Source organism: Pezoporus occidentalis, unplaced genomic scaffold, assembly GCF_034315485.1.
Source record: "Pezoporus occidentalis ecotype Australia unplaced genomic scaffold, CSIRO_AGI_Poc_V1 ctg254, whole genome shotgun sequence".
NCBI classification, from domain to species: Eukaryota; Metazoa; Chordata; class Aves; order Psittaciformes; family Psittacidae; genus Pezoporus; species Pezoporus occidentalis.
Genome location: NW_026914437.1, coordinates 689736 through 712746, shown reverse-complemented (window position 1 = coordinate 712746; position 23011 = coordinate 689736). Strand labels below are relative to the sequence as shown.

At 39.4% G+C, this 23011-nt stretch overlaps 1 protein-coding gene and 1 long non-coding RNA gene across 3 annotated transcripts in view; one reads left to right on the top strand and one right to left on the bottom strand.

Annotated features, from left to right (window-relative positions):
- The window catches only part of CA10 (carbonic anhydrase 10), a 192206-nt gene that overhangs the window by 55208 nt on the left and 113987 nt on the right, over window positions 1–23011 (top strand). For both annotated transcript variants that reach the window (XM_062623580.1, XM_062623579.1), the window contains one exon: window positions 19045–19187. In XM_062623580.1, the coding sequence (XP_062479564.1) occupies window positions 19045–19187 (143 nt within the window). The remainder of the gene's footprint in view (window positions 1–19044; window positions 19188–23011) is intronic.
- Window positions 12407–23011, bottom strand: part of LOC134166180 (uncharacterized) — a 196422-nt gene continuing 185817 nt past the window's right edge. Inside the window, exons 4-5 of the long non-coding RNA XR_009965792.1 lie at window positions 15572–15688; window positions 12407–13039 (exon numbers count right to left, since the gene is read on the bottom strand). This is a non-coding gene — a long non-coding RNA (uncharacterized LOC134166180). The remainder of the gene's footprint in view (window positions 13040–15571; window positions 15689–23011) is intronic.

Sequence of the window (23011 nt, the reverse complement as noted above, 5' to 3'; positions counted from 1 at the left end):
GACTCATCACTCAAAAGGATGTGCTATGGGGAATCTTTTCCTATTGTCAATGAGAAAAATTAATTGGAAGATTTAATTGAAGCTTTTCCTATAAGGAATGTAAGTTTTACAGCATCACACCAACATTTGGGTAAAGCAGAAGTATTACTTTCAAAGGCCAGTGCAAGCAGAAATCGATGGGTACATACAGAAGCAACCTGAACAGATGGTAAAAAAAAAAGAGAAAGTGGATGCTGAGAAAAGGTCCCTCTGACATTCACTATTAGAGACAACAGTGGCTGTTAATAAAGCAGAGTTAATTCTATAGCAAGGAGTGAAATATTTAATCAGCAGTACTTCATACATAATTCAATTAACTGCCTTCACTCATCAGTATTAATGAGAGCTGGAGCTTAGATTAATGTGGTTGAGCTTCAGAACAGCATTCCCAGTCTACTTAAATGCTGCCAAAACTTAATAAAGCGCTGCCAATCAAATTACCAGATCTGAGCCCAGTGCATCAATATGCTGATATTACAAATCATCCTCTGCTCACATCATTGTTTGCTAATTCCTTATTTATGCTGATCTCCGCACCAAACAGTTTAATTAGTGTACAGTGGTAGAAAGAAGTTACATTTCTTATCACTTTCTTGATGATGTCTTTAGGATCAATCAAGTTGTTGACCAGTAACTATAAATGACGTATTCATGTGTTTTCAGACACATTTTTACATACTAACTTTAATCACAGATTGACATAGAGGTATTTCTATTAGTCAAAAAAATAAGGATGCTAAATTCATTTCTGCTTTGGTTTTGAAGAACATTTTCCTATTGTGGTCAGTGCTTTTCTTGGTGTAACAAGGATCTCACCCTCAGTTACAATGGGCAACCCTAACTGTACCATTAGCTGCTGCTAGTTCTCCTTGTGCTTTCTCTCACTCCAGAAAGAGACAAAGAGACAAAGGTTTCCAAATTTTTTTCCTTTCTGCAGCTGAGGGATTTGCTTCTCAGAAGCTGAGAAAACAATGTTTGGTATTATATCACATTCATTGGAACCTGTGGCCAACCTCACCTAGGAAACTTCAGAAGAGCCAGGCTCAACCTTACATAACTGCTGAAGGGGGAGGCAGCCTGATGCTGCTTATTCCACCTTTAACTCTTCTGAAATAAATCTCTGCTGCTCCTCAAAACACTTGGCCATGTTTCAGCTGGGAGAATTGAGGCCAGACTGTGACACCCGGGAGGAGATTGAGCTGTTGAAAAATTCTCTGAAAGTTCTGGAAGCATTACAAGCTGTCAGAAGAATCCGAATAAGATAAATGATGTTATAAAGCAACCAGAAGAGCATGCTTTTTGTATAGATTTTTTTATATATTTCTTCTTAATCTTAACAGAAGAAAATAAATTGAGACATCAGAGGAATACAGTTTTTACACAGCAAGGGCATGACAATTTCAGGAGTCCCAACACATTTTGTTTAAAAGGTATTTAGAACTGTAGATGATTCAGAAACATGTACTGGGGGACAGAAGAGCACGTGCAAGTCACACTGGACTCTACCTGAATAGGCTCTGTTCTTTACTTTGCCTTTTGAAAATTATTCCTATTATCTGGAGTATGTGAAATCCAAGGAAATAAAAAGTGTCATAACCATTCAGTGCCCCAGTTCACAGGATGAAACCAGCCAAGGCTGATTTCAAAGTGATGTCATTGTGTTGGGGAGCTCTAGCACTGAATTTGTCACCAAGTCAATTGAGGACAAGTGAGGATTATGAAGCGCAGCACAATACATGAAAGCAAAGAGACATCAACCAGAAGTTCTGAGAACGAGAGAATCTGGGTCTATCAAGCACTATGTAAGGAGGAATGATATTTATGCTGTATGTTCGCCAAATAGTGCCATCTGAGGATTTAGCAAAAAGATATTAGATGGATAAGGCTAAGTTGGACTTTAAAAGCAGTAAATAGCGCAGAAGCAACCCATCACTTTTTAAGTAAGTCAGCACAACTCTGCTAATTTAAACAGAGCTTCACCAGTTTGGAGCCTTTTCCTTAGAGTTAGTATTTCTGCCTTCCATGTTTTTGGTAAGAGTTTTAACAACAGAAAATGGCACAATATAATTAGTTATCAGAACTGGTATAAGGGTGGCAGGTTTTCAGGAGTTCAGTGCTGTGCAGATGCCTCACGGGTGGTAAAAGTGCATCTCTTTAAGGAGCATAAAATGAGTTACATCCACATTGAAGAAAAACTAGTTTAAAGCTGCTGATAAAGTTTAAATCATACTTTATCCTTTTACCTTCTATTTAAAATAAAGTAAAGATCATCTGAAAGGAAGAGTACAGCGTCTGCACAAAATCTGGTTTGTAAGAACAAAGGGGCACTCAGGCTTTCAGCCATTTTAAGCACTAAAGTCAACAAAGAGAGAAGAACTGCTTTGTAATTCAGTATCTCAGATGCTGTTGGTGACATTCAAAATAAAAGATGGATCAGAAAAATGAGCAGACAATACATGATGTGAAAAGTGCTAATGCAAGAAGTGCTTCAAAATGGAAACAGAAGACTTAGTTATGAGGATAGTTTTCAGCAGTGACTGGGTTTGTCAATGATATGAAAAGCTGGCAGCAAACTGTTGACTTATGAATGATCTGGGCATACTCAAAACCAAAAGAATAAGTAGTTCATGCAATTCACTGTAGAGAATAGGGCACTTGCAGTGAGGAGACATGTAGAAAGCTCTCTCATTGCCCATCTGTACTCCTAATAGTAACATTGGCAGAAAACCCCTGTTGTGTCAGAAGTTTTAATAGTAATCCAAAAAATGCGAAACAGATCCTCCTGCCGACCTTTTCTACTTGTGAGCTTTATGCCCTGCACAGGAGGAATGACATAAGCTTCATGCTGAATGTCACTGTGGGCTATAGCTCAAAAATCAGCTGTAAATTCACAGATCTCAAGGCTAGGAGATGCTGCTGGATAATGGGTATGGATTTTCTGTACATCATGACTGTGTGTCATCTCCCTACCACCTGTACTGAACCTAATAATTTGTGTGAATAAAGCGGTACTCCATAAACTTTACTGCTGAGCAAACAGCACGCTGCTGGCAGCATCATACTTCGCTCTCTTTTTCAGCTCATGGAAAGATGACTCAATTACCATTTAGGAGTTTATACTGCCTATGAAGTCAAGGACTGTAGAATTAGTAGTCAGCTTGAATGAATTTTGAAAACAGCAAATGTATCTTAATGTGAAGAACTGACAGGCTTGCGTGTGTTAAAGGACAAGCTGCAAGCAAGCATTGGTGTTAATTTTAACTAGCATGATGTATACAGTGAATAATGGGCAGATGAAAATGACAGATTCTGTCAGCATTTAAGAGGGGATGATCATTCTGGTAATGAAGAAAACATTTGAAGAAGCCTGCCTAGTTTCCCCAGTATGGAGTCACCCAGATTCAGAGATCCAAAGTAGAGGAATTTGAAATCATGATTTCTTTTCCTTCTGGAAAAGTCAAGGCAACAGGTGAAAGTGATGATTAGAAACATGCCTGTGAAGGTTTGTGTATTCTGCTCTCTAAAAAGCCGTGGCAAGTATTAGGCCCTAAGGTGCTGTTCTCTTATAGCAGAATTTCAGAGAAGCTGCCTTAATTTTATGTCTTCTTTAATGTTGAGCTTAAGCCCAAAATGTTGATATCATCTTGTTTAAGGAGTGTAAAGAAACCTGATTAATTTATGTATTGTGTCCGGTGCATCCTGCTCCTGTACAATCACTGGCCAGAACAGTCATTGACAAATTCAGGATCTGTGGAACTTGTTTTCTAATGCAAAATTTAATAGGGCTTCTTTACAATTGTGTGATGCTGATGTACAGGGGATGGTAAGAACTAGGAAAAAGAAGAATTTAAAAACTTGTTTGACAAACTCAGGAATTTCATATTTTTTAATTAAACCTCATTAAGGACAAAATAGCTAAATGTGCAGATTGAGAAGTTTAATGTACTTCTGAGTTTCCACACTTCCATCTCAAGACTTTTTTATCTCATGAGCGTGTTACTAAATGTTAACTACAGAGCATCCTGTCAGTTACTACTTTTTACAGCTGAGTTAGGGAAGAGACGAGTATGTAAGTATAAGAGCAGACAGAATTGCACAAGCTATCTGCATTCATCTGTCAGAGTAATGCACCAAAAGTTGCCTAATAGATGGTTTGTTACAGTCAAATTCTCATGCACTTTAGATACAAAAAAAGTTAAACATATAATATTAAGCTTAGAAAGAAACTAAATAAGAATATCCTGTGTATCTTATATTAAGGTGAGTTTTCTTCTTTATACTGGCTAGCGAGTGGCAGAATTCACCCAAAATTTTACATGTTACCTGAAAGCAAATTGTGACAGTGATCCAGTGGGAGTTCATTTCAGATCTCTGAAATGGAAATTATCTTCTCCTAGGTTTGGGTGTCCTCGTTAGGCAGTTTTCTCATTGGATGGGAGTCCATTGCTTTGCAACACCCAAATGAGTTTTCAAGGTCCAGGGTTTAATCTGCAACTGGTTTTACATGAGTGTGAAAATCTGAGCAGAAGCATAGTCTCTTCTGTTACAGAGGGACCAAGCATGATTTTACCAGGAAGTGCAACTCATGAGCAGTTAGAAGGAGATAGGTAATGGATGTGTTGAAAAGCCATCTCTGAAATGCACATAATTTATAACTCCCAGGAGAAAGACTGAGTCCATCAACACGTATTGGGGTTTTAATACTGTTAACACCTGTTTTAAATGTGAGTTTTCAGCCTATGAAAAGTAGCGGTTGCCTTGAAGTAATGCAGAAAATGAAGTTCATCTGCTTAATGAGTTACAGAGTATTTTCAGACTTTTAAGGAGTTTTGAGTGTTACTTCAGGGAAAAGAGAGCATAAGGAAACTTCACTAAGCTACAAAAACTGTGCTTCCTACTTTTTCAAAGATCCTAGAACTGGAGACTTCATGATCGGTGGAGAAACCCAGGCAGGTCCATCTGAACTGCTTTATCCAGGCAGCATTTCATAAGAACTTTTGATTTAAAATGCATCACAAATTCCTTCCACCAGTGGTGGCAGCAAGAAACTTCAGATGGGATTTCCCAAAGGTTACAGTTTGTGGAGGCTTTCATCCTGCAAATTGGAGTGTGTTTTTCGAAGGAAGAGAAACTGAAAATGGGCAAACTCAATTGTGTGAGCAAAAGTACAGATTCTTTCTCAGCCATCTGCAACTTTGTTTTTATGTGCTACATAGCAAAAATTGAACATGCATGAAACATGCCAAAAAGGAAAAGTTACTTTTGGGCGAACTTCAGGGGTTTTAAAAGACATGAAGCATAAATTCGGAATTAGATGTGATAATGCATTTTTTGGCAAGTGATATGTATTCAGACTGTATCTAATTCAGGGAGGCACTTAACTACAAGCACTAATTGTACTTTAATATAAATGTTTCAGCCAGATGAGAAAGGCATAACTTGGTAACTGTGGCTTTGCTGGGGAAAACAAATGTGAAAGCACATTTTACTTAAGAAATGATGAGAATTTTTTGAAACACACACAAAACCAGGAGGGAACTTCAGATGATCTAAAACTGGATGTTTTTCCACCCAAAAAACAACCTGTAAGACATCCATTCTGAATCACCAAGAGTAAACTCTTTTCGGCAAAGCCAGATAATATGCTGTTGTTCGCTACTTCTTTCTTGTTAGGAAATAGTCAGTGCTCAATTTGGTTCCTTTTAAAGCTGTTAAGATTTTCAAGCTTGGGATGTGTTGCCACTGAAATCCTCACACTGAGGTTCAAAAGAGTGATTGTTATGAAAAATGACAACGGTGACATGGTCTGGTGTGAGGTGTCCCTGCCCATGGCAGGGGGTTGGAACTGGATGATCTTCAGGTCCTTTCCAACCCAAACCATTCTATGATTCTGTGACAATCGTAGCAAGTCAGTGGAGTAACTTGAACACCAGTCACTGTTCTGGTGCTGAACACGCAAATATAGCAAAACTATAACTTCACATCCTACAACTGAAGAGCAAATCACTGGGCCAAGTCCCAGGAAATGATGTATAGAGACCATTTTGTTATTAAATTGGCCACAGTTAATGCTACAGAAAATAAATTAATAGTCCTCTTGTACATTAGGTAGTAGGCTGGTTATAAGTGCTCCAGGAATTGTCATTATACTGCTCTGCTGGTTTCCTTTGGCAGCATAATAGATATATCCGTTACCCTGGCTGACAACAGCTAATAGTGCAGAACAAAGGAAAAGCATCACTATTGATGTAGATGAAGCTTCCAGTGACAATCACCTAACTGCGGGACTCAGACTTTACCCTTTTCTTGTGCACCACAATTAAATAGCTATTACGAAGATAACAGGAATTAGGAAGACAATGTTGCTAACACTAGCCACAAGAAGTATTGTTTTGTTTTGCTAAGGTCTTGTGATTCCTGTTCAACTTTTTACTTAAATATATCTGTAATAAGCACTTTCCATATTCAGTCTTTTCTGTTAAAGAAGCTAGGCACACAGACTGAAATAAGTTTAGTCACTGCACACAGCTTGTTGCTAAGCCACTGTTGCTCTTCTGTTAACATGAATGCAAACCAAGAGGGATTTTTATTTCAGCGTGGACCGTTACAGTTCAGCAAAATTTATACAGCTGCTTGAAATGCAGGCTAGGAACTGAATTGGTTTGATTCTTGAAATACATTTCTTAAAGCTCACACAGAAAGGTCATTGTATGTATTGTTGTGAGAGATCAAGATAGAAAGCTTTGCTTAAAGGAAAAAAAAGTAAATCCTTTTTCTCCTATCATGTCTCCAAAAAATCATTCCATTTCCTGTGTGGTTGGAACAGTGCAGAACCTCAGTTAAGTAAACTGGAAAGAAAGACAATTTTGATTGTAAGCCTGGTGTTTACTTTCCTTTATTTGGCCAGGTCATACTGGAAAAACCCACTGAGAGTAAGCTTCATCTACACGGCAATTTTAATAGGATTTATGGTTACTGACTTAGCTGTGGTAGCTTTGTGTTAGAGGATATTTAAACAGAAGCAAGAACACTAAAGATTGCTAATCTGTACTTACTAAGCCTTCTGGATATTATTTCTACCAGAAGTGCATAAATAATGCTAAAGCACGTTGCCATATACCTGAAACACATGAGGCTGTTACAGATAAGTGTTGTGTTCATGACTAGCACAGTTTGTGTTCACTTTTTCATTAAGAGCACAAACTTTGTGTTTAAAAACGCATACTCTGGTTTTTGCTAGTGTTAAAGCCAGCCTGGTGCACTGATGGAAAACACTGGCCAATATGTAGAACTAGTTGGTTATAGTTCTAAATGGCATTTTGACGGGTACAGTTTCTTCGTTGGGTCAGAAAGAATGTCTACCTCAGTATATTTATTCACCTAATTCAAATTAAAACCGAAATATCAAATGGAAATTTAAGTCAGAAGAAATGTTTTCTTGAGAAATAAAAAACAGGTAGGAAAGGTGAAGAACTGTTAGTTCCAAAGCCCAAGGAATTACCATGAGCTAGTTCAGTTAGTCCTGTTTCCAGGATTACTCTGTTCATATTTTGATTTCTAGACGTGTTATCAAGCCTGCACCACAGAGGTCAATTTATATTCTCAGTTATAATGAGGCTGCAGATTTTCCCTCTAGGCAAAGGGGCTTTTTTTATTATCAGGTGTATTTGATAATCATATTTGTAATAAATGTTAGAATTTAGGAGCTGGGATCTTTGAGAGGGTACTTTTAGTCTTTGCAGCCTTTTCCACATGCATAGCCGTAAATGTCCTACTCCATTTGGATGTAGCCATTTAATACTTTCCTTCGGAAACCTCTTTCTCAAGGAAGGTGTGATTTTATTCTTCTACTGCTTGAAAGACCATCAAATGCTGTATCCACAGGCTGAAATTATTCAGAAAATAAGGTGTGTTCAGTTCTGTGTGAAGGTCACAAGTAATAAAGCCTCCAAGGCACTATCTTCCGGTGAATCTTTGCTGCCAGAAAGGCAACATACATTACCTTTTATACATCTCCCTTGGAAACAATTGATGTTCATTCCTTCTGAGGTTTTAGAATCTCTGGCAGAGAGAAATAAGCTGTTGGGAGTGTTCTAGAGCTGCTGGCCCTCTGTTCTCTCCCTGACACACTGGGAAGCAGATTATGGTCTTGTGCCTCTGTTAGATTTTACAATTCTGTGTTCTGTGCATTACATCTCTGACTGGGCTTTAACTGCCTTGCTAAAACAGTGGGTGCTGCTGCAGTGGGCTTCAGGGTGGAGCCTTGCATATTGGATGATGCTCATGCACTGATGTAATTCTCACATAAATGGTGTACTTGCTACTGTCATTTTTCACAAGATGAAAAAAGTCATTACAAGCCACAGAAAGAAAATGGCACATGGTTACTGCCTTACAAATTTCTGCCACCTGCCAGCAGTGGTCAGATGAGCACATTTTTTGTCCTCTGTGATTGGCACTAGTATGAGACATGCGTGCATACCCATAGCTTAAGAAAACAGCTGGCTAAGGAAGGGTTCTGGAAAGATTACTGCTGTGCTAAACAGCTTTTCAGTCATGGTTTGTGGAATAGCTAGTTGGAAATAATAAAGGGTTCCCCTTGCAATGGCTGTTTGATCTAACCTTGAGTACACACCTGACATTCACAACTCAGTTATTCCTGTTGGCTTTCCACATCAAGGCAATGCGCTTCTATTTTCACGCACTGATGGCAGCAGAGCAGCGCATTTCCAAACCCTATCTTAACATCAAGAGGAGAGCCCACCCCTTGTCCATTACCTGCATCAATTCTTGCTGATGCATTTCGCGGGGCTGGGAGAGTGGAGGGGTTTGAGGGGGGGTTGTTTGCAGAAAAAAAACAGCTTGAGAACCTTCCCAGTTAGCCTGTCTGACGGGATGCTGCAGAGCATTTCTCTGTGTTTGACTGCAAATGCACAAACTTCAAAGTAGATGAGAAAACACTTACTGGTATCATTAAGCACACATTTACGTGAGTATTTAAGAACCTTCACAGCCTTGTGAAAACCAATATATTTGCAGAATGTTTCCTCACTGACAGCAGAACTCAGCAGTTTCATTTGCTGTATCTCTCCAAAAGCAGCCTCAGCAAGATCAGCAAGGTTGTTTGGAAGCTCAGACTCACAGCATAATGCAAAACTGAATGCATTAATAGAACAAAAGGTGTGAAACATGACCTTGCCATTAGACAGAATTCAGGATATTTGAACAACAGATATGGCAATTAATCCAATGGGAGAGGAGTTCCTAATAATGGCAAGTCCATATTAAATCCAGAAAGCTTGTTTGAATAATAGGTATGCAAAAATGTGTGTAGTATCTGCCTTGCATTTGCCACAAAAACCAGTGGGACCACGGACAAACCCACCTGCCTGTCTCTAATGAGCAGAAGCAGGTTTGGAGTTGGAAGAGGGAGGATGTGTACAACACGAGATGTCTCCCCAGCCATTTGGTGAAGATGAATAATGTCATTTCTTCTCTGGTCTGTAGGGGTTGTACAGATAGTCCTGCACCAGTGCAGTTTCTTTCCTCTTTAAGAATGTATTCAGTATTTATGTTGTTTGTATGGGATTTTCTGGACCAGACACCGCACTGACAGAATTTTCACATTATGTAAGTGGCCCAGTTTTTCAAGAAAAAGGAAATCCTTTTCCATCTCCCTTTATTTTCACCCCTAATTTCAGAGAATCCAGAGAATGCATTTCAGCATTTCTGAAAACCATAATAATACCCAGCCTTACACTCATTACATCAGTTACCACCTGGCATTCGGCTAATTCATAATGCAGGAATTTGCTGGATAGGAAACCATCGTATTTCCTATGCAAGGTAGGTGTGCTGTGGTGTGCACACAGAAGACAGAAATCAGATCATGTGGCATGAACTAAAAGAACACCTTGGCACTCAGCTATCCGCTTACATCTCAGACAGCAGTTCTGGTGCAAAGAGTTTGTCATGTTTTGTAGAGAACAGCAAGATACAGACAATCAGGAGGAAGGGTGAAGAGAGAAAGTGAGAGTCCTCTACTTTAGCTACTGGGACTCCCATGCAAACAGGTCTATCCCAAGTCAGAGGGACCACTAAATGTGTTCTACTTCTGCCTGTTGTACACACAGGGTAGCAGAAACAACCCAGAAGTATTTAAAATGAATCATTTGGTACTTGAGAGCAAAATCCCCCCCCCCTCCCCCGGTAACGATCAAGTGGGTTTCTGTGCCCAGCAGCAGCCCATCTGTAAAGACGGTGTGCCACGAACAACATGTACAGCCTGTTAGCAAGGATGCGGTGATTGGATTCTTTCAAAACAGATATGCCAGCTCATGAGACTGTAACTATCATTAGGAAAAGCAGTAGATCACTCACTGGATAGCTGAATAATTTGATGCAAGAGCTGACAAGAGGCCAGGGTTTCTTTCCACTCCAAAATATTTTGTAGTAATGCATCTAAACTGTTTAGAGTTGTGGCTTGGCAGCACCACATTGGACTTCTAAGACATCAGCATTGCCGAGACAACTTTCTTTCCAGCCTGTAAATGCAATCTACTCAGCTGTCCTAAGGACCTCTGGCCTTTCCAAGAACAATCAAAGTTAGAGCTTTGGTAATCTCACTGTGGAAACAGCATCCCCAGGCAGGGGCAGAGCCCGGTGGAATGAGGTCAGGGAAATCTGATTACTCTAGAAAATACAAGAGCACAGAACATCAGTGTTTCTGTCTTGGACTGTCATTACAGATACGAACTGCAGCACGCAGTGGTGAACTCTCTGGCTGCTCCTCACTTGTCTTTGCAAGTCAGGACATTTCTGCATTATTTGCTGTCATTAGCTGTAAGAGTCTTGTGGAAAACCAGTGTAGTACATAGCTACAAGAAACTCTCAAGAGACTGCTGTCACACACACAAGTGCTTTGGAGAATGGGACTGGTTAACCCCTACTGGGTGCTCCTTACATGTAACTCTCATGCTTCAGTGCCTGCCTTGTCCAAACTGAATCCCTTAACGCCCTGCAGTTTCAGAATGTGATGCTTTATTTTATTTATCCTAACAAAGGAAGTGCTAACCATATGCAGACCTATACTGACTTTGACAAGAAGTAGTTAAATTCCAACTCACTACCTGAGAGTTATGTTTGGTTTAGTAACAGCATGCTGTGAAGCACTGGGATAGCCAGAATGAGCACTTCTGATAAAATAAATATGCTGTCTTCTGTAGGTTGGTTTTTTTTTTTCTTCTTTCATTTATACTTTTCAGCAAAAGGATCAATAGTATCCCAAAGACATTAAAATAAAGCTGAATCCACAGAACAGAGCTCAAATTATCTGCTAGATAGGCAGTCTTTCTCCTTTCCTTAAAACAATAAGTTCCAAATTACTTCTCTCTGAACAACTTTCTCCAGTGTTCCATTTCATCTATGTGAAGTTTTCTTCACTGTCCTTCTGGATCCTCTTTAGAACCTTAGATCTCACTCACCCTGCCTCAGAACAGTTTAATAGTAACAGCCATAGTGCCCACTTTCACATCATGAACCACAGCACAAACAGAAGAGCAAAAGATGAAGAAACATGAAGAGGAAAGGTTACTTCCAGGGATCATACAATAGCTCAAATCTGGGTTTCCTGCATGTCAGTGCAAAGCTGTATTTAAAGGACAGAACGACCATCTCAGCTCTTTTGCATTTCGTCTTTGTCCCTTTCAGTCTACATTTAAATCCAGGCCAAACTCTCCCTCTTTTCCACCCCGCAAATTACAATGAGTGTCAGGCAAACTTCCTCAGCTGTGATAGCCAACGTGTTCTTTGCCCACTTTGAGGTGATTCTGTTGAACCCTGGCAGCAATTGATGACTGAGGGCCTGACCAGGCTTGATTAGAAACTGCCAGCTGATTGGCAAGTAACCGATGCATCCTGTTACTCATACAGGCATCCCAAGCATTGGCAGACATAATAAGGGAGCCCAGCATATGGCAGATACAGGCACTGATCCAGTCCCATGTGTATGCTCAGTGCCTTGGGTGGAGAAAAGAAGAAGCTGTTGCCTTCATCCCCTCCCCTTTTTCGTCTTTAGCTCTTTTACCGAGAAGGATTTCCTTTACCCAGGACCAGCATTCCAATGAGCAATCTGCGCCAGTTCCACTAAACATCCCAGTTTCTTTTTGACCCTTAAACCAAATACGCTTTAATTGGTTTTCATTTCCATTTCTTGAGATACATTTATGCTAAACCCGTCAACATCAGCAACGTTACTAACATGACACATGAAGACAGTTTTCCCCAAACTCATTCCAATCAAAAGGATATACAGAGAGAAAGGAGTACATTGTATTTTCAGAACAGTAGTAACCATGGCCCCAGAAGATCATTACTGAAATAGCTTAGTTTTAGACCTGGCTATACCTCTGCCTGTAGATACACCCCTTCCTACTCCTGCCATACAAATGATGCAAAATGAAGGGCTAATATGAAAAGCATCTATGAGTACCTTTTAAACAGCTGACCTATATTTTGGGGAAACATTAATGTAGTATTTGAGTGTAGCAGTGTGGGAGAGAAAAAGCTAATTACATACTGTTGTATAACTGCTCTTTACCCTAAGATTAACGTAATTTATAATAGTGAATGAGTCTGGTGGAATCAGTGTAATGAAAGAAGTGGTAGTTTTTTCTGCACTGGTATCCCAAATGTGTGGATTAAAATAAGGAAGAGCTTTGCAAGGTTAGTGGTCACTAATGGTGATTGCTAAGTACTTCTTTCCAGGTAATACTCTTAATTGAAGAAAATGTTTCATTAGGCAGAAATAAGCATCTATAATTTTAAAAGTAAATTGAAGAGGGTATTGCAAGATGTTTCTGTTAAAGGCATAGCAAGAAACTAACATGTTTTGAGAGAAAATCTCTCCCCAGAATCTTAACTTCTCATTTCCCTCTCTCAGTTTTCTGTTCTTTCTTGTTTAGCCTGTGCAGTTGTTGAACTTCTCCTGTCATTGAGAACCCTTCATACAGAGGGAAGATGACATTTGAAAACTATGGAATGAGCAGTATGTAACAGGATGCTGCTAGAGTTCTTCACAATTTTCATTTTTTGATATGTTTCAAGATCTATTTTAATAGTTTTTAGTATTTTTTCACTAATAGCGATGCTGTCTTACTCTGGAGGATATACTCCAGCTATCAACTTTCTGCTTCTTGGAAAGAAACCAGAATGCTTTCAGTTCTCAAATTTGAAACCATTGTGATACTGTCTAATATTACTGCAATCTGGAGATTTCTGTGACCAATTGCTTACATGAATGCCATTCTGTACTCTCTTATTTCTTTGGTGTTCCCAATTTATCTCTCAAAGCTGCTATGACTTTACGTTTGGCTTTTATGTAGAAGCAGAGCAGGTCGTGTGGTTATCCAGAGGCATTAGTATGGTAATTTTCTTCAAGTTGAGTAGGTGGAAATAATTAATGGACTGCTTTATTGATGTACATAGATAGCTGATTCTCTCTGTGGTTTCAATTCCCAGCTTCAATAAAGTAGCTTGAGATTTTATCTGAGGGACCAGTAATTACACAGGGCAAGAATAATTGCTGCACAAATACAATCTGATTGTGTTTTGTGCTATCACCAGGGCTGATGCTAAAGCTTAAATATATAAACAAGGATCTGCTGCATAAACAAGCTTACATGAACTTTAGAGTAACTTGAATTCAGAGAATCTGTGCTCTGGGAAGTTGAGCAAACTTCAAAGAGGAAGTCACAGTCTCAGTGCAGAACAACATAAATAACTTTACTGTCTTGACTAGACTCCATCTGCTATTATTGACACTGACCAGTAGCAGATACCTTGGGAAAAATAAGCACCTATAAAAATAAGCACCATAAAAACTGGATTCTAGCTACAAACTCTTCATGGCTTTGCTAAGACCAAGATGGAGAAACAGAGCATGGGACAGAACTCTGAGACATTTTTATGTAAATAAGCCCTCAACAGCCAGACAAGTTATGAGGAGATACCGCTTAACCATCCACAACCCTTTCGTGACCTGGACCTCTTGAGTCTAGCACCATTTTATTTCTTAGGTAAAGTCATTAAGATGTACACAGCATGCACCTCTGATCCCATGCTGGGAAAACTACTGCCTCCTCTCCCAGCATGGAGGCAGACTTGTCCATCAGCACATGCTACAGACAGTACCATTATGCTTAAATGCAGGTTTGCTGTACCCACAGGAGGGCATCCTTAAGGGACAGCGTTCACTCACTGCTTTTCTCTGGAGAGGGGAAGCTTGTGTTTATTTTGGCAAATCCTTGGTACTCATCACTAGGAGAACAGCATTCAATCTTTGCTTTATCTTCTAGCTGCTATTATTTCACTGTTGTTATGCATAGGTTTGGCAAAAGCCATCAGAATCCCTCATTCTATTGTGTCATGCTGATACTAGAGCATCTTCATACATCTCAATATAAATTGTTTCCAGTAAATTGAAAAAAAAAAAAAAGAGCAGCTGCAATAAGATAGAGGCTGAATAAGGACATCAGAGATTTTTGTATAGGTATAAAATATAAGCAGTCCCCCTCATCGTATCACACAAAGTTTCTTGTCTGCCATGTGCCAACAAATAGAGGAAATAAAGTTTGGATTTATCCAATTTTCTTTCTGTTATGAGACGGTGGAAGGCACGACAGTGATCAGCCAAAAACTTATCACCTAATTTCTATGTAACATGTTTGCAACAAATCAGCTCTCAAGCAATGTAAATTTACAGGGATTTATTGACGAAGGCAGAAATGACATGATCAGTATAGAGAAACTTCTGGTAGTATAACCATATCTAGAGAACCTTGTTAAATGAGATTGTAAGGTAGTATGTGAGCTGCATGCCAACTAGTTCCTGCACAGCTCAGGAGCAAGGCTTCTGCCTAAAATGCTTCAGAAATACACACACACAAAGATGCAGTGTATTCCCATTTATACATAACTAGATTTTAATGGAAACCCAACACAATCGTGGGGAGTGAGACACTGTTTCATTAATGACTTGACCCTTAGTGGACTCATGTCTGTTAGCTAAGCTGGAATCATAATACGTGTTTTAATATGTTTTCCTATGTTCAGTGCACTCATCTGTTTAGACTAAACAGTTAACTAAGGCCATGTGTTTAATTTAAGCCTTGCTTTCCTACATGAAGCCTTCTTGGATTTTTCCATTATGATTCTGAATACTTTTCTATTACTTTGAGCATCTAAGCAGCAGCACTAATTACATTAATTAAACGTAATCAGATATTAATATTGCATAATATCCCCATCCACTGGTTAACTTAGGTGTGCAGTCAGAGGTCAGTCAGCCTTAATTAACCTGCAGCTGAAGAAGCATAAGCAAAGTCACTCCAATCACCGGGATAAGTTTTCCATTGCTACACTTCCTCTTTGTTTAGCCAGACATAACAGACCTAGCAACAAGCACACACTGGAGACATTCTTAGCATGAGCTCCCTAGGCATGTAAGAAATCAAGGATTTCAACACAGACTTACATGTCCAGGTGACAAGTGTAACCTTTGCAGCGCAGCATCGCAGTATTGGAGCTCCACCTTCTTGACTTCCTGGTGCTCAGCTGGTGTGACAGGCAGTGTACAGAGTGCAGGGGCTCCCTGTCAAAAACAGAAATACCATTGTAAAACATGCCGACAAGAAGGAAACAGGGCAGGAAGGCCAGGAGGCCTCCATGGATGGATAAGGGGCTGCTGAGAAAACTCAGAAGGAAAAAGAAAGCTTATAGAAGGTGGAAGTGAAGACAGATGGCTTGTGGAGAATACAGGGGTGTTTGTTGTTCATGAAGTTAGTGATGAGGTATAGGAAAGATAAGGCCCAGTTAGAACTGGGTCTGGCCAGGGATGTCAAATATTACAGGAAGGGCTTCTATAGCTTTACTGCACAAGGGGTAATGGGTTTAAACTTAAGCAGGTTAGATATAAGGAAATATTTCTTTACTGTGTGGGTGGTGAGACACTGGGTGTTCCAAAGAAGTGGCAAATGCTCCATCCCTGGCAGTGCTCAAGGCCAGGCTGGATAGGGCTTGGAGCAACCTGGACTACTGTGACATGTCCCTGCCCATGGCAGGGAGGTGGAACTGAATGATCTTAATGATCTTAAGGTCCTTTCCAACCCAAACCAGTCTGAGATTCTGTGATCTTCTCACAGCAGCTATTTTCCAGTAAAGCTTTTCCGGGACAACCCAGTTGCATCACAAACTCTTTAACTCGTATGAACTTAAACATAAGGGACTAACCTGTTTAACTTGCCATTTTATTGCACTTACCCGATCGAGTTGGTTTATTTTTAAACAGCTTGCTAAAGAATTGTTTTACCAATATCAAGAGTACTTCTGCCCAGATCTTCTTTAATAATACTGGAAACCATTCAAGACACAGATTTCCCTTTTAATGTTTTCCCTCTTGAACCCACAACTCTACAGTTTCATCATTCATTTATTTTTATCATTAATTTATCTTTTTTTAATAAAAACACAGGGGGATTTATCCAGGGAAACCAGGCTGCCTCAATTAACCTACACTTTTATTTTAGGCTTCTGCATAAACAGGGATTTTCTCTGACAGAAACTGAAGATCCTGTGGTATTTCTCTGAAGAAAAAGCACAAATAATTAAGCATGCTCTGCTTTATTTTTAATTGCACTAACGTTTCTTTATTCCCATTTCAAAGCATTAGCACTATTATTTAGCACACTCTGGGAACTTCTGTAGTCTGCAAGTCCCCAGTGGAAGTGGGAATTCATTGGGAGGGTAAACAGAAGCCAAATATATTTTTAAGACCATACTGCCTGTTCATTTTCCTTATCACACAAGGCTTTGCTTGATTTAAAGGCCTCCCATCTGACCCTCTGTGGGGTGGATGCAACCAGGGTTTATTATACCCATGAAAGACTACTGACATGATTTGATGTGGGCATCTGCCATTTTAGCCTTTTGGGGTGCTATAGCAAATAGCTATATGGGGTGCAAAGCTGCTCTTTGCTTTCCCAGAGTCATAGAACATTACACTGTGATCCCTCACAGATTTCCTGCAGCACATGCAAAGAGTAGTCACCCTTCTGGGACTTTGCATGTGAGCTGATTTGCTTGTCCATGTCAGGTGTTAGAAAAAGGTATTTCACTGGTCAATTTAAAGTATTAATAACACATGTTTACTTCCAAATTGTATGCAAGGAAACTAAGTTTGCTAGCTGTAACATGTCAGTTGTGGCTGTATCACTTGGATCCCTGCAGGGCTGTTTATGTTCACCTGCAAGCGTAGCACCTGTAGATGCAGACAAGCCAGCACAGGGAAAGAAGCAGCTTCAGCCAAAAACTGAGTTTTCAGATACTTAGGAGTAAAAATAATATCTGTGGACAACAGCTTATGAATTTCAGGCAGATACTCAACAACTGCAGAACACTTCCGTAGCTTCTGTGTAGACACTCATGCTGAAGTTTTGCCATGCAAGCAGTAGCCTAAAAATAGCCTTAACATTTATTTGCTTTTGTAGAAATCTTACATGAAGCTATGCATTAACCCAACCAAAGTTTTATACCTGAGTACACTCAAACTTTGAGGGCAGAAAGAACTGAATTGTCCTGTAAAACACAATAGGAGAACACTCACCAAGATGAGCCACTTCCACCTGTCTCTCCTCCAGGGAGCATCTTCCCATTGGGTTAAGTCTACTACAGCCCAAAAGTTCAAATGCAGCCAAAACTCTCTGTAGCTCCCATTAGAATAGCAAAAACTACAAACAGAACCAAGCAGTCACACTGCAGAACCCAGCACACAACCAGCAACTGCAACCAAAAAGCTTTTAATGAGCAGCTGATGGGTTGTTTTCAGCTCTGCCCTCTGGGAAAAACACCTGAGCCCCTGCCCAGGTGTCAGGCACAACCCATTCCCCAGCCTAGGTCTACAGGCTTTGTCACATAGTTTGTAAATTAGAAGAATGGTTTGAGGATAAAGATGATGAAAACTTCTAGCAGCATGTAAAAAGAATAAAGCGAAGAAAGGCATCAGCATTTGCATCACTGAAATTTCCACCTGCCACATAAAACTGCAGAATAATCCTGATAAAGTCAAAGTTACCTTATACATTTCAGACAGGGACAGTGTAGAGACCCGAATATAAATGTGTCCTTTGTGTACCTTGTTACTTGCTCTTTACTCATTTAGTAAGAAATTTTTTCAGCACCCAAAGAGAAGTTCAGGTTGTACTTGTCTATAAATTGCAGATCTGATGCAATATAACTTTCAGCCTGCAGGTACCTGATAAGAAGTAGTATAGTGTTGCATCACATTTTTTTTCCAGTTAGGGGTACAGAAAGTAACTCACTTCCATGTTCCAAGCACGTGTAGGGAAGGAACTATCCTTTACCACCAGAGTATGGCTTTTCCAACAACATTTTTTTAGATCAAAACTTAGACTAAAGAAAGGTTTAGGTGAATGGAAGAGAAATCAGTAGAACCTGTCTAGAGAGAGCAGGCCTGTTCTCTGGAACCACGACATGTGAGTTTCCCTTATAATAATACTGAGGGTTTTAGTGATTTCTTGTAAATATGAAGACTTTCAAAATGTAGAGTAGAATAGGATGGTTTCAGTCCATGGACACACTGAATGTGTGCAAAATTAGCAAAAGGACTAATGCTATTGCTCAGTAAATATTCTGTAATACTAACAGGAAAGGAGCTACTTATGGTTGGATGTGGGATTACATCTAGATACCTTCAAAAGAAAAAAACCACAATCAACCTTCTATTTGGATACAAAACCATATGAAACAATATGCTTTGGTCTTTGTGCATGAAGTTTTACATTTCAAATATTAGGTGATTTTGCCTGTTTTCAGTTTCAGTGTGTGTGAGCAGACAATATGACAAGTTTAATCATCTAGCCATCTGCCCTGCATGTATTTCTCTCATCTTTCCAGACTTTTCTTAAACTTGCACTTCTTTATATTTTGCAGTTCCCTCCTTTTGGGGTTTGGTGAACTCAGCTTGGAATCTTTGCTCTGTTGGGAAAAGACAGTCACCTGTCAATATTGAAACCAGCCATATGATTTTTGATCCCTTCCTAACTCCACTTCGCATAAACACAGGGGGAAGAAAGGTATGTGTTCTATCCTGCTCTGGTATAAAACCAAGAAGTTACTAGACTTACAAACATTTGCTCTATTTTATGTTTCTAAAGCATGTACACTTTTGTCTCAGTCAGCTGCAAGGCAGAATAACAATGTAGTGTTTTACAAATCACACGATTTCATTACTGATGGAGAAATAGCAGCTGCACATTTCTGGTTGTCTTCTAGAATGTATTCATATTTTCATAGTAACCATTACTTGAAACTCTGCTGTCAGAAATAATAGCATCTCACTTAGAAACTCAATATTTATAATTAAAATTAATGTTCATCCTGAGTAGCATTTTAAAGGGGTTATTCTAAAGTCATAAAAATACCAGGTTGGAAGGGACCAGGTTATTTAAAATGGCCGAGACCTTCTTTTGGACATCCAAATTAGGATCGCGTTGCAGTGCCATAACATAAAGGGGTAGGAAGGCATGAGCATCTTTATGTTATGAAAAACTCATCTAAAATCAGCATGGTAATTCTTGTTGAAAAGTGGCCACCACTCCTGACTGGTTTATTAACCACTGTTTCTGACCAATAATATTTTTTAAATCATGTATCTAGAAACCTTGTTACCCAGATTTGGAAAGTACATCTCAATGAACTGAGGTATGAAAACAGAGTCAGGCTGGGTTAGGTAATGTGTCTACTTGTGGTTTGGGAACCTCAACTTCTAGGCTAGGACGGTCCTCAAGTAATGAAGTTATCAATTCTGTTTGTTCAACTGAAGGGTTGATACTTTTCAATTGTAAAGTTATTTTGTGTAATAAAAACCATCTTGAAGCTGTTGGCACTCTTGGAAATAGTCCTTGGATCATTGTGGTTTTGTTTCCCTTATGTGCGGGTTGCTTAAAAGGGGTTTTTAAATATTATGTTGCTTATTCCATGCAGGCGGTTCTCTTTTGTTAAACCTGTAATACACAACAGTGCAGATGAAAAGGCACTGTGGCTTACAACACTGGAAAAATCAAGAGTCTAACAAAAGGTTATTCCAAAATGATTTCTCTTCTCCTGTTGTCTTGACAAATGAGATTGCTGCTGGAAACAGTGTGAGATGTTAGAACTTCGATCCATACTTCCCATTGAGTTTCTGGTGGTACATGTGCACATTACTATCGATGTAAGCTTCATCATGGAAATGATGAAATGGTGGCGTTACTGAAGGACTATAATGCTTTCAATGATGGCCCAAATTTCAGGGTAATATATATATTTTTGTTTTTAAACAGATATGCATTGAGGTTTTTCATCTTGATACAAAAAAAAGAGTTTTATTGACTCTGCAATTTATATAATGGTTGAAATATTTCACATTATTTATGAATTACAGTATGACACAATATGACATAATGTGACAATCAAGGACAAAAGTAAATGGAAGTTGTCAGTGAGTAAAAGACAGGTGTTTTAGAATATTTAATGTCTTTAGCAGTCCTAAGGATTCAGCTGTTTCTTGTACCAGCTGAGGGTGAAGCAAATGTCCGAGTATTAATAAGGTATCAGAGGCACTGATAACCTGGGATGCTCTATCAGTGATGAGGTGTTCCTACCACACTCACAAATGTTATCCTGCTTCTATCATGTTACAAGAACGTTGTGCTTCGCCTGTTCTAGAGAGGTTTCTGAAATGATTGAATCAAAATCCTCCTTTGAGAAGATTGCAGTTTTAATGCCTTAAACAAATTCTTTGCTCATAGTTGAGGCTTCAGTGAGGATTTGATTTGGCAGGTGGCGTATTTGTGTTCAATTTTGGTAATGTTTTTTTCTATGTTAAAAATGGAGGTGTGTTTCATACGGGCTGAAGCACTTCAGTTTTCAGGGCAACGAACCAATTGATATAGCAGCCAGGGAATTTCTTAGACAAGACTTCACTGTGATTATGCTGTACATGAAAGGATTTTATGGAACTGATCCTAAGAAAAATGGTGAATAAATAAAAAAAGGATTTGAAACAGTTTCAAATCAAAGTTATAATAAGCTAGCTCCCATGCATAGTGAACAAGAGAGACAGCTACTTGCACACAGAATCAAAATTATACACCTCTCTTGAAAAGGGAGCTGGGAGGGGAGTCAAGCCTTAAGAGACAGCTTGATGGAAGGAAACAGTACAGTTGCTCTTGGCACAGTAACTTCAGATTTTTAACAAAATGTTTTGCTATTGAAGTAGAACTTGGGTTTATTTCAGCTGCAAAACTCAAATAGTTATTTTGGAAAACAACATTTCTGCTTTGTGTGCTTCACTTTTGCAATTAACTCAAGAAGGAACACAAAGGGCTCACCCACAGGAACGGAATCAAAGACCAGTCTGAAGAAATTCAGATAACACGTATCTGGGTGATACAATCACTGCCTTAATACTTCCTCCTAACTCTTTCGTTCCTTACCACTCATTTCTCTTTGGCCTTTATTATTACAGGGAGGGGGAAGCATTGCTTAATTTCTGTAAGCCAGTTATCCGTTTAGTTCTCAGCTTCCACCTCAGCAGACTAAAACTATTCCAAACGATTCCATTACAGAATTTATGACCAAAGATTCCACCTTAAGAACATACCTTTCTAACCAATTCTGTTAAGAGAGTTTATTTTATTTCAATATTATTAATGGTAGGCATCACTGAAACTATCCTACATTTTTTAGATCACTTGGGAATAAAATAGTAATTCTCTTTTTCCTAAAGAAAAGGAACAGTCTGAAAGGAGAGTGTAAAGGACATCATCACTGTCATCTACCCTGCAGCCTACAAGTAGTAGGGGCCTGGTGACTAAATAGTCACTTCTGATTTGAGGCCAAGAACAAAATTCTCCCCATTCCGTTTAGGAGCAAAAGGGATGGCAGCACAATCTGCCAGATACTTATACTTTGATCCAGTTCTTCACAATAACATTCCAGTGAGCGGTGATACACTGCTCTATGTACTGCCCAAAGATCGCAGGGCGGTATCGGGTCATGCGATTTATGATTCCAGCACCATCAGATGTTTTTCTAAATTGTGCTGTTATTTTGTATGTTTGTGCTTCTCCATTTCCTGAAAAAGTGGCTTCTTAGGTCCTGGAGGCTGAATAGCACTGATACAAATAATTGGATTTCAGGATCCAGAATCTCAGCCCAAGATGTTTAATGAGTTTACACACAGACAGATTCCCCAGAAGAAATGTTGCTTTTGAGGAAATTCCCCAGGTTTCAGTTCTCTCTCAGGCCCAGCTTTGTCTCTGGATTACCAATTCTAGTGAATTTAACATGCAGTCCATTTCAGATAAAGTTCTTTTTAATAAACAATACAAACTCTTACTAATATGCAAATCACACTCTCCACTCTGGAACTTCCTCTGGGTTTTTTCTTTAGATTCAAATAAGCACCAAGACAGTCAGCAGCAGGACAACAGAATGACTTTACTGACAGACCAGTGTAGTCAAGTGACATACAGGCAGCAGACACTACAGGTTTCAGATGAGGCTTTGAGCAACCTGGTCTAATGGAAGGTGTCCTTGCCCGTGGCAGAGGCTTGGAACTGGATGAGCTTTAAGGTCACTTCTGACCCACTCTATGATTTCCAGACTGTCATGGATGATAGTAGAGGGTGAACAAACCACCTCACTTCCCACTGAGCTAGTTCTCTGCTGGGTTTTCTTTCTCCATTCACCAGTGCTGGCAGTGTCTCTACTCCAAGAGCTCTGCCTTTACTCCCTCAAAATTCATCTATCTGCCTTTGATCTCCTGATTCTCTGTGGATTTAAATTCAAGAGCTATGTTTCCAAAATTCTCTAAGACTGAGCTACAGCCCTTGGCCATATTTCTTTTTTCTCC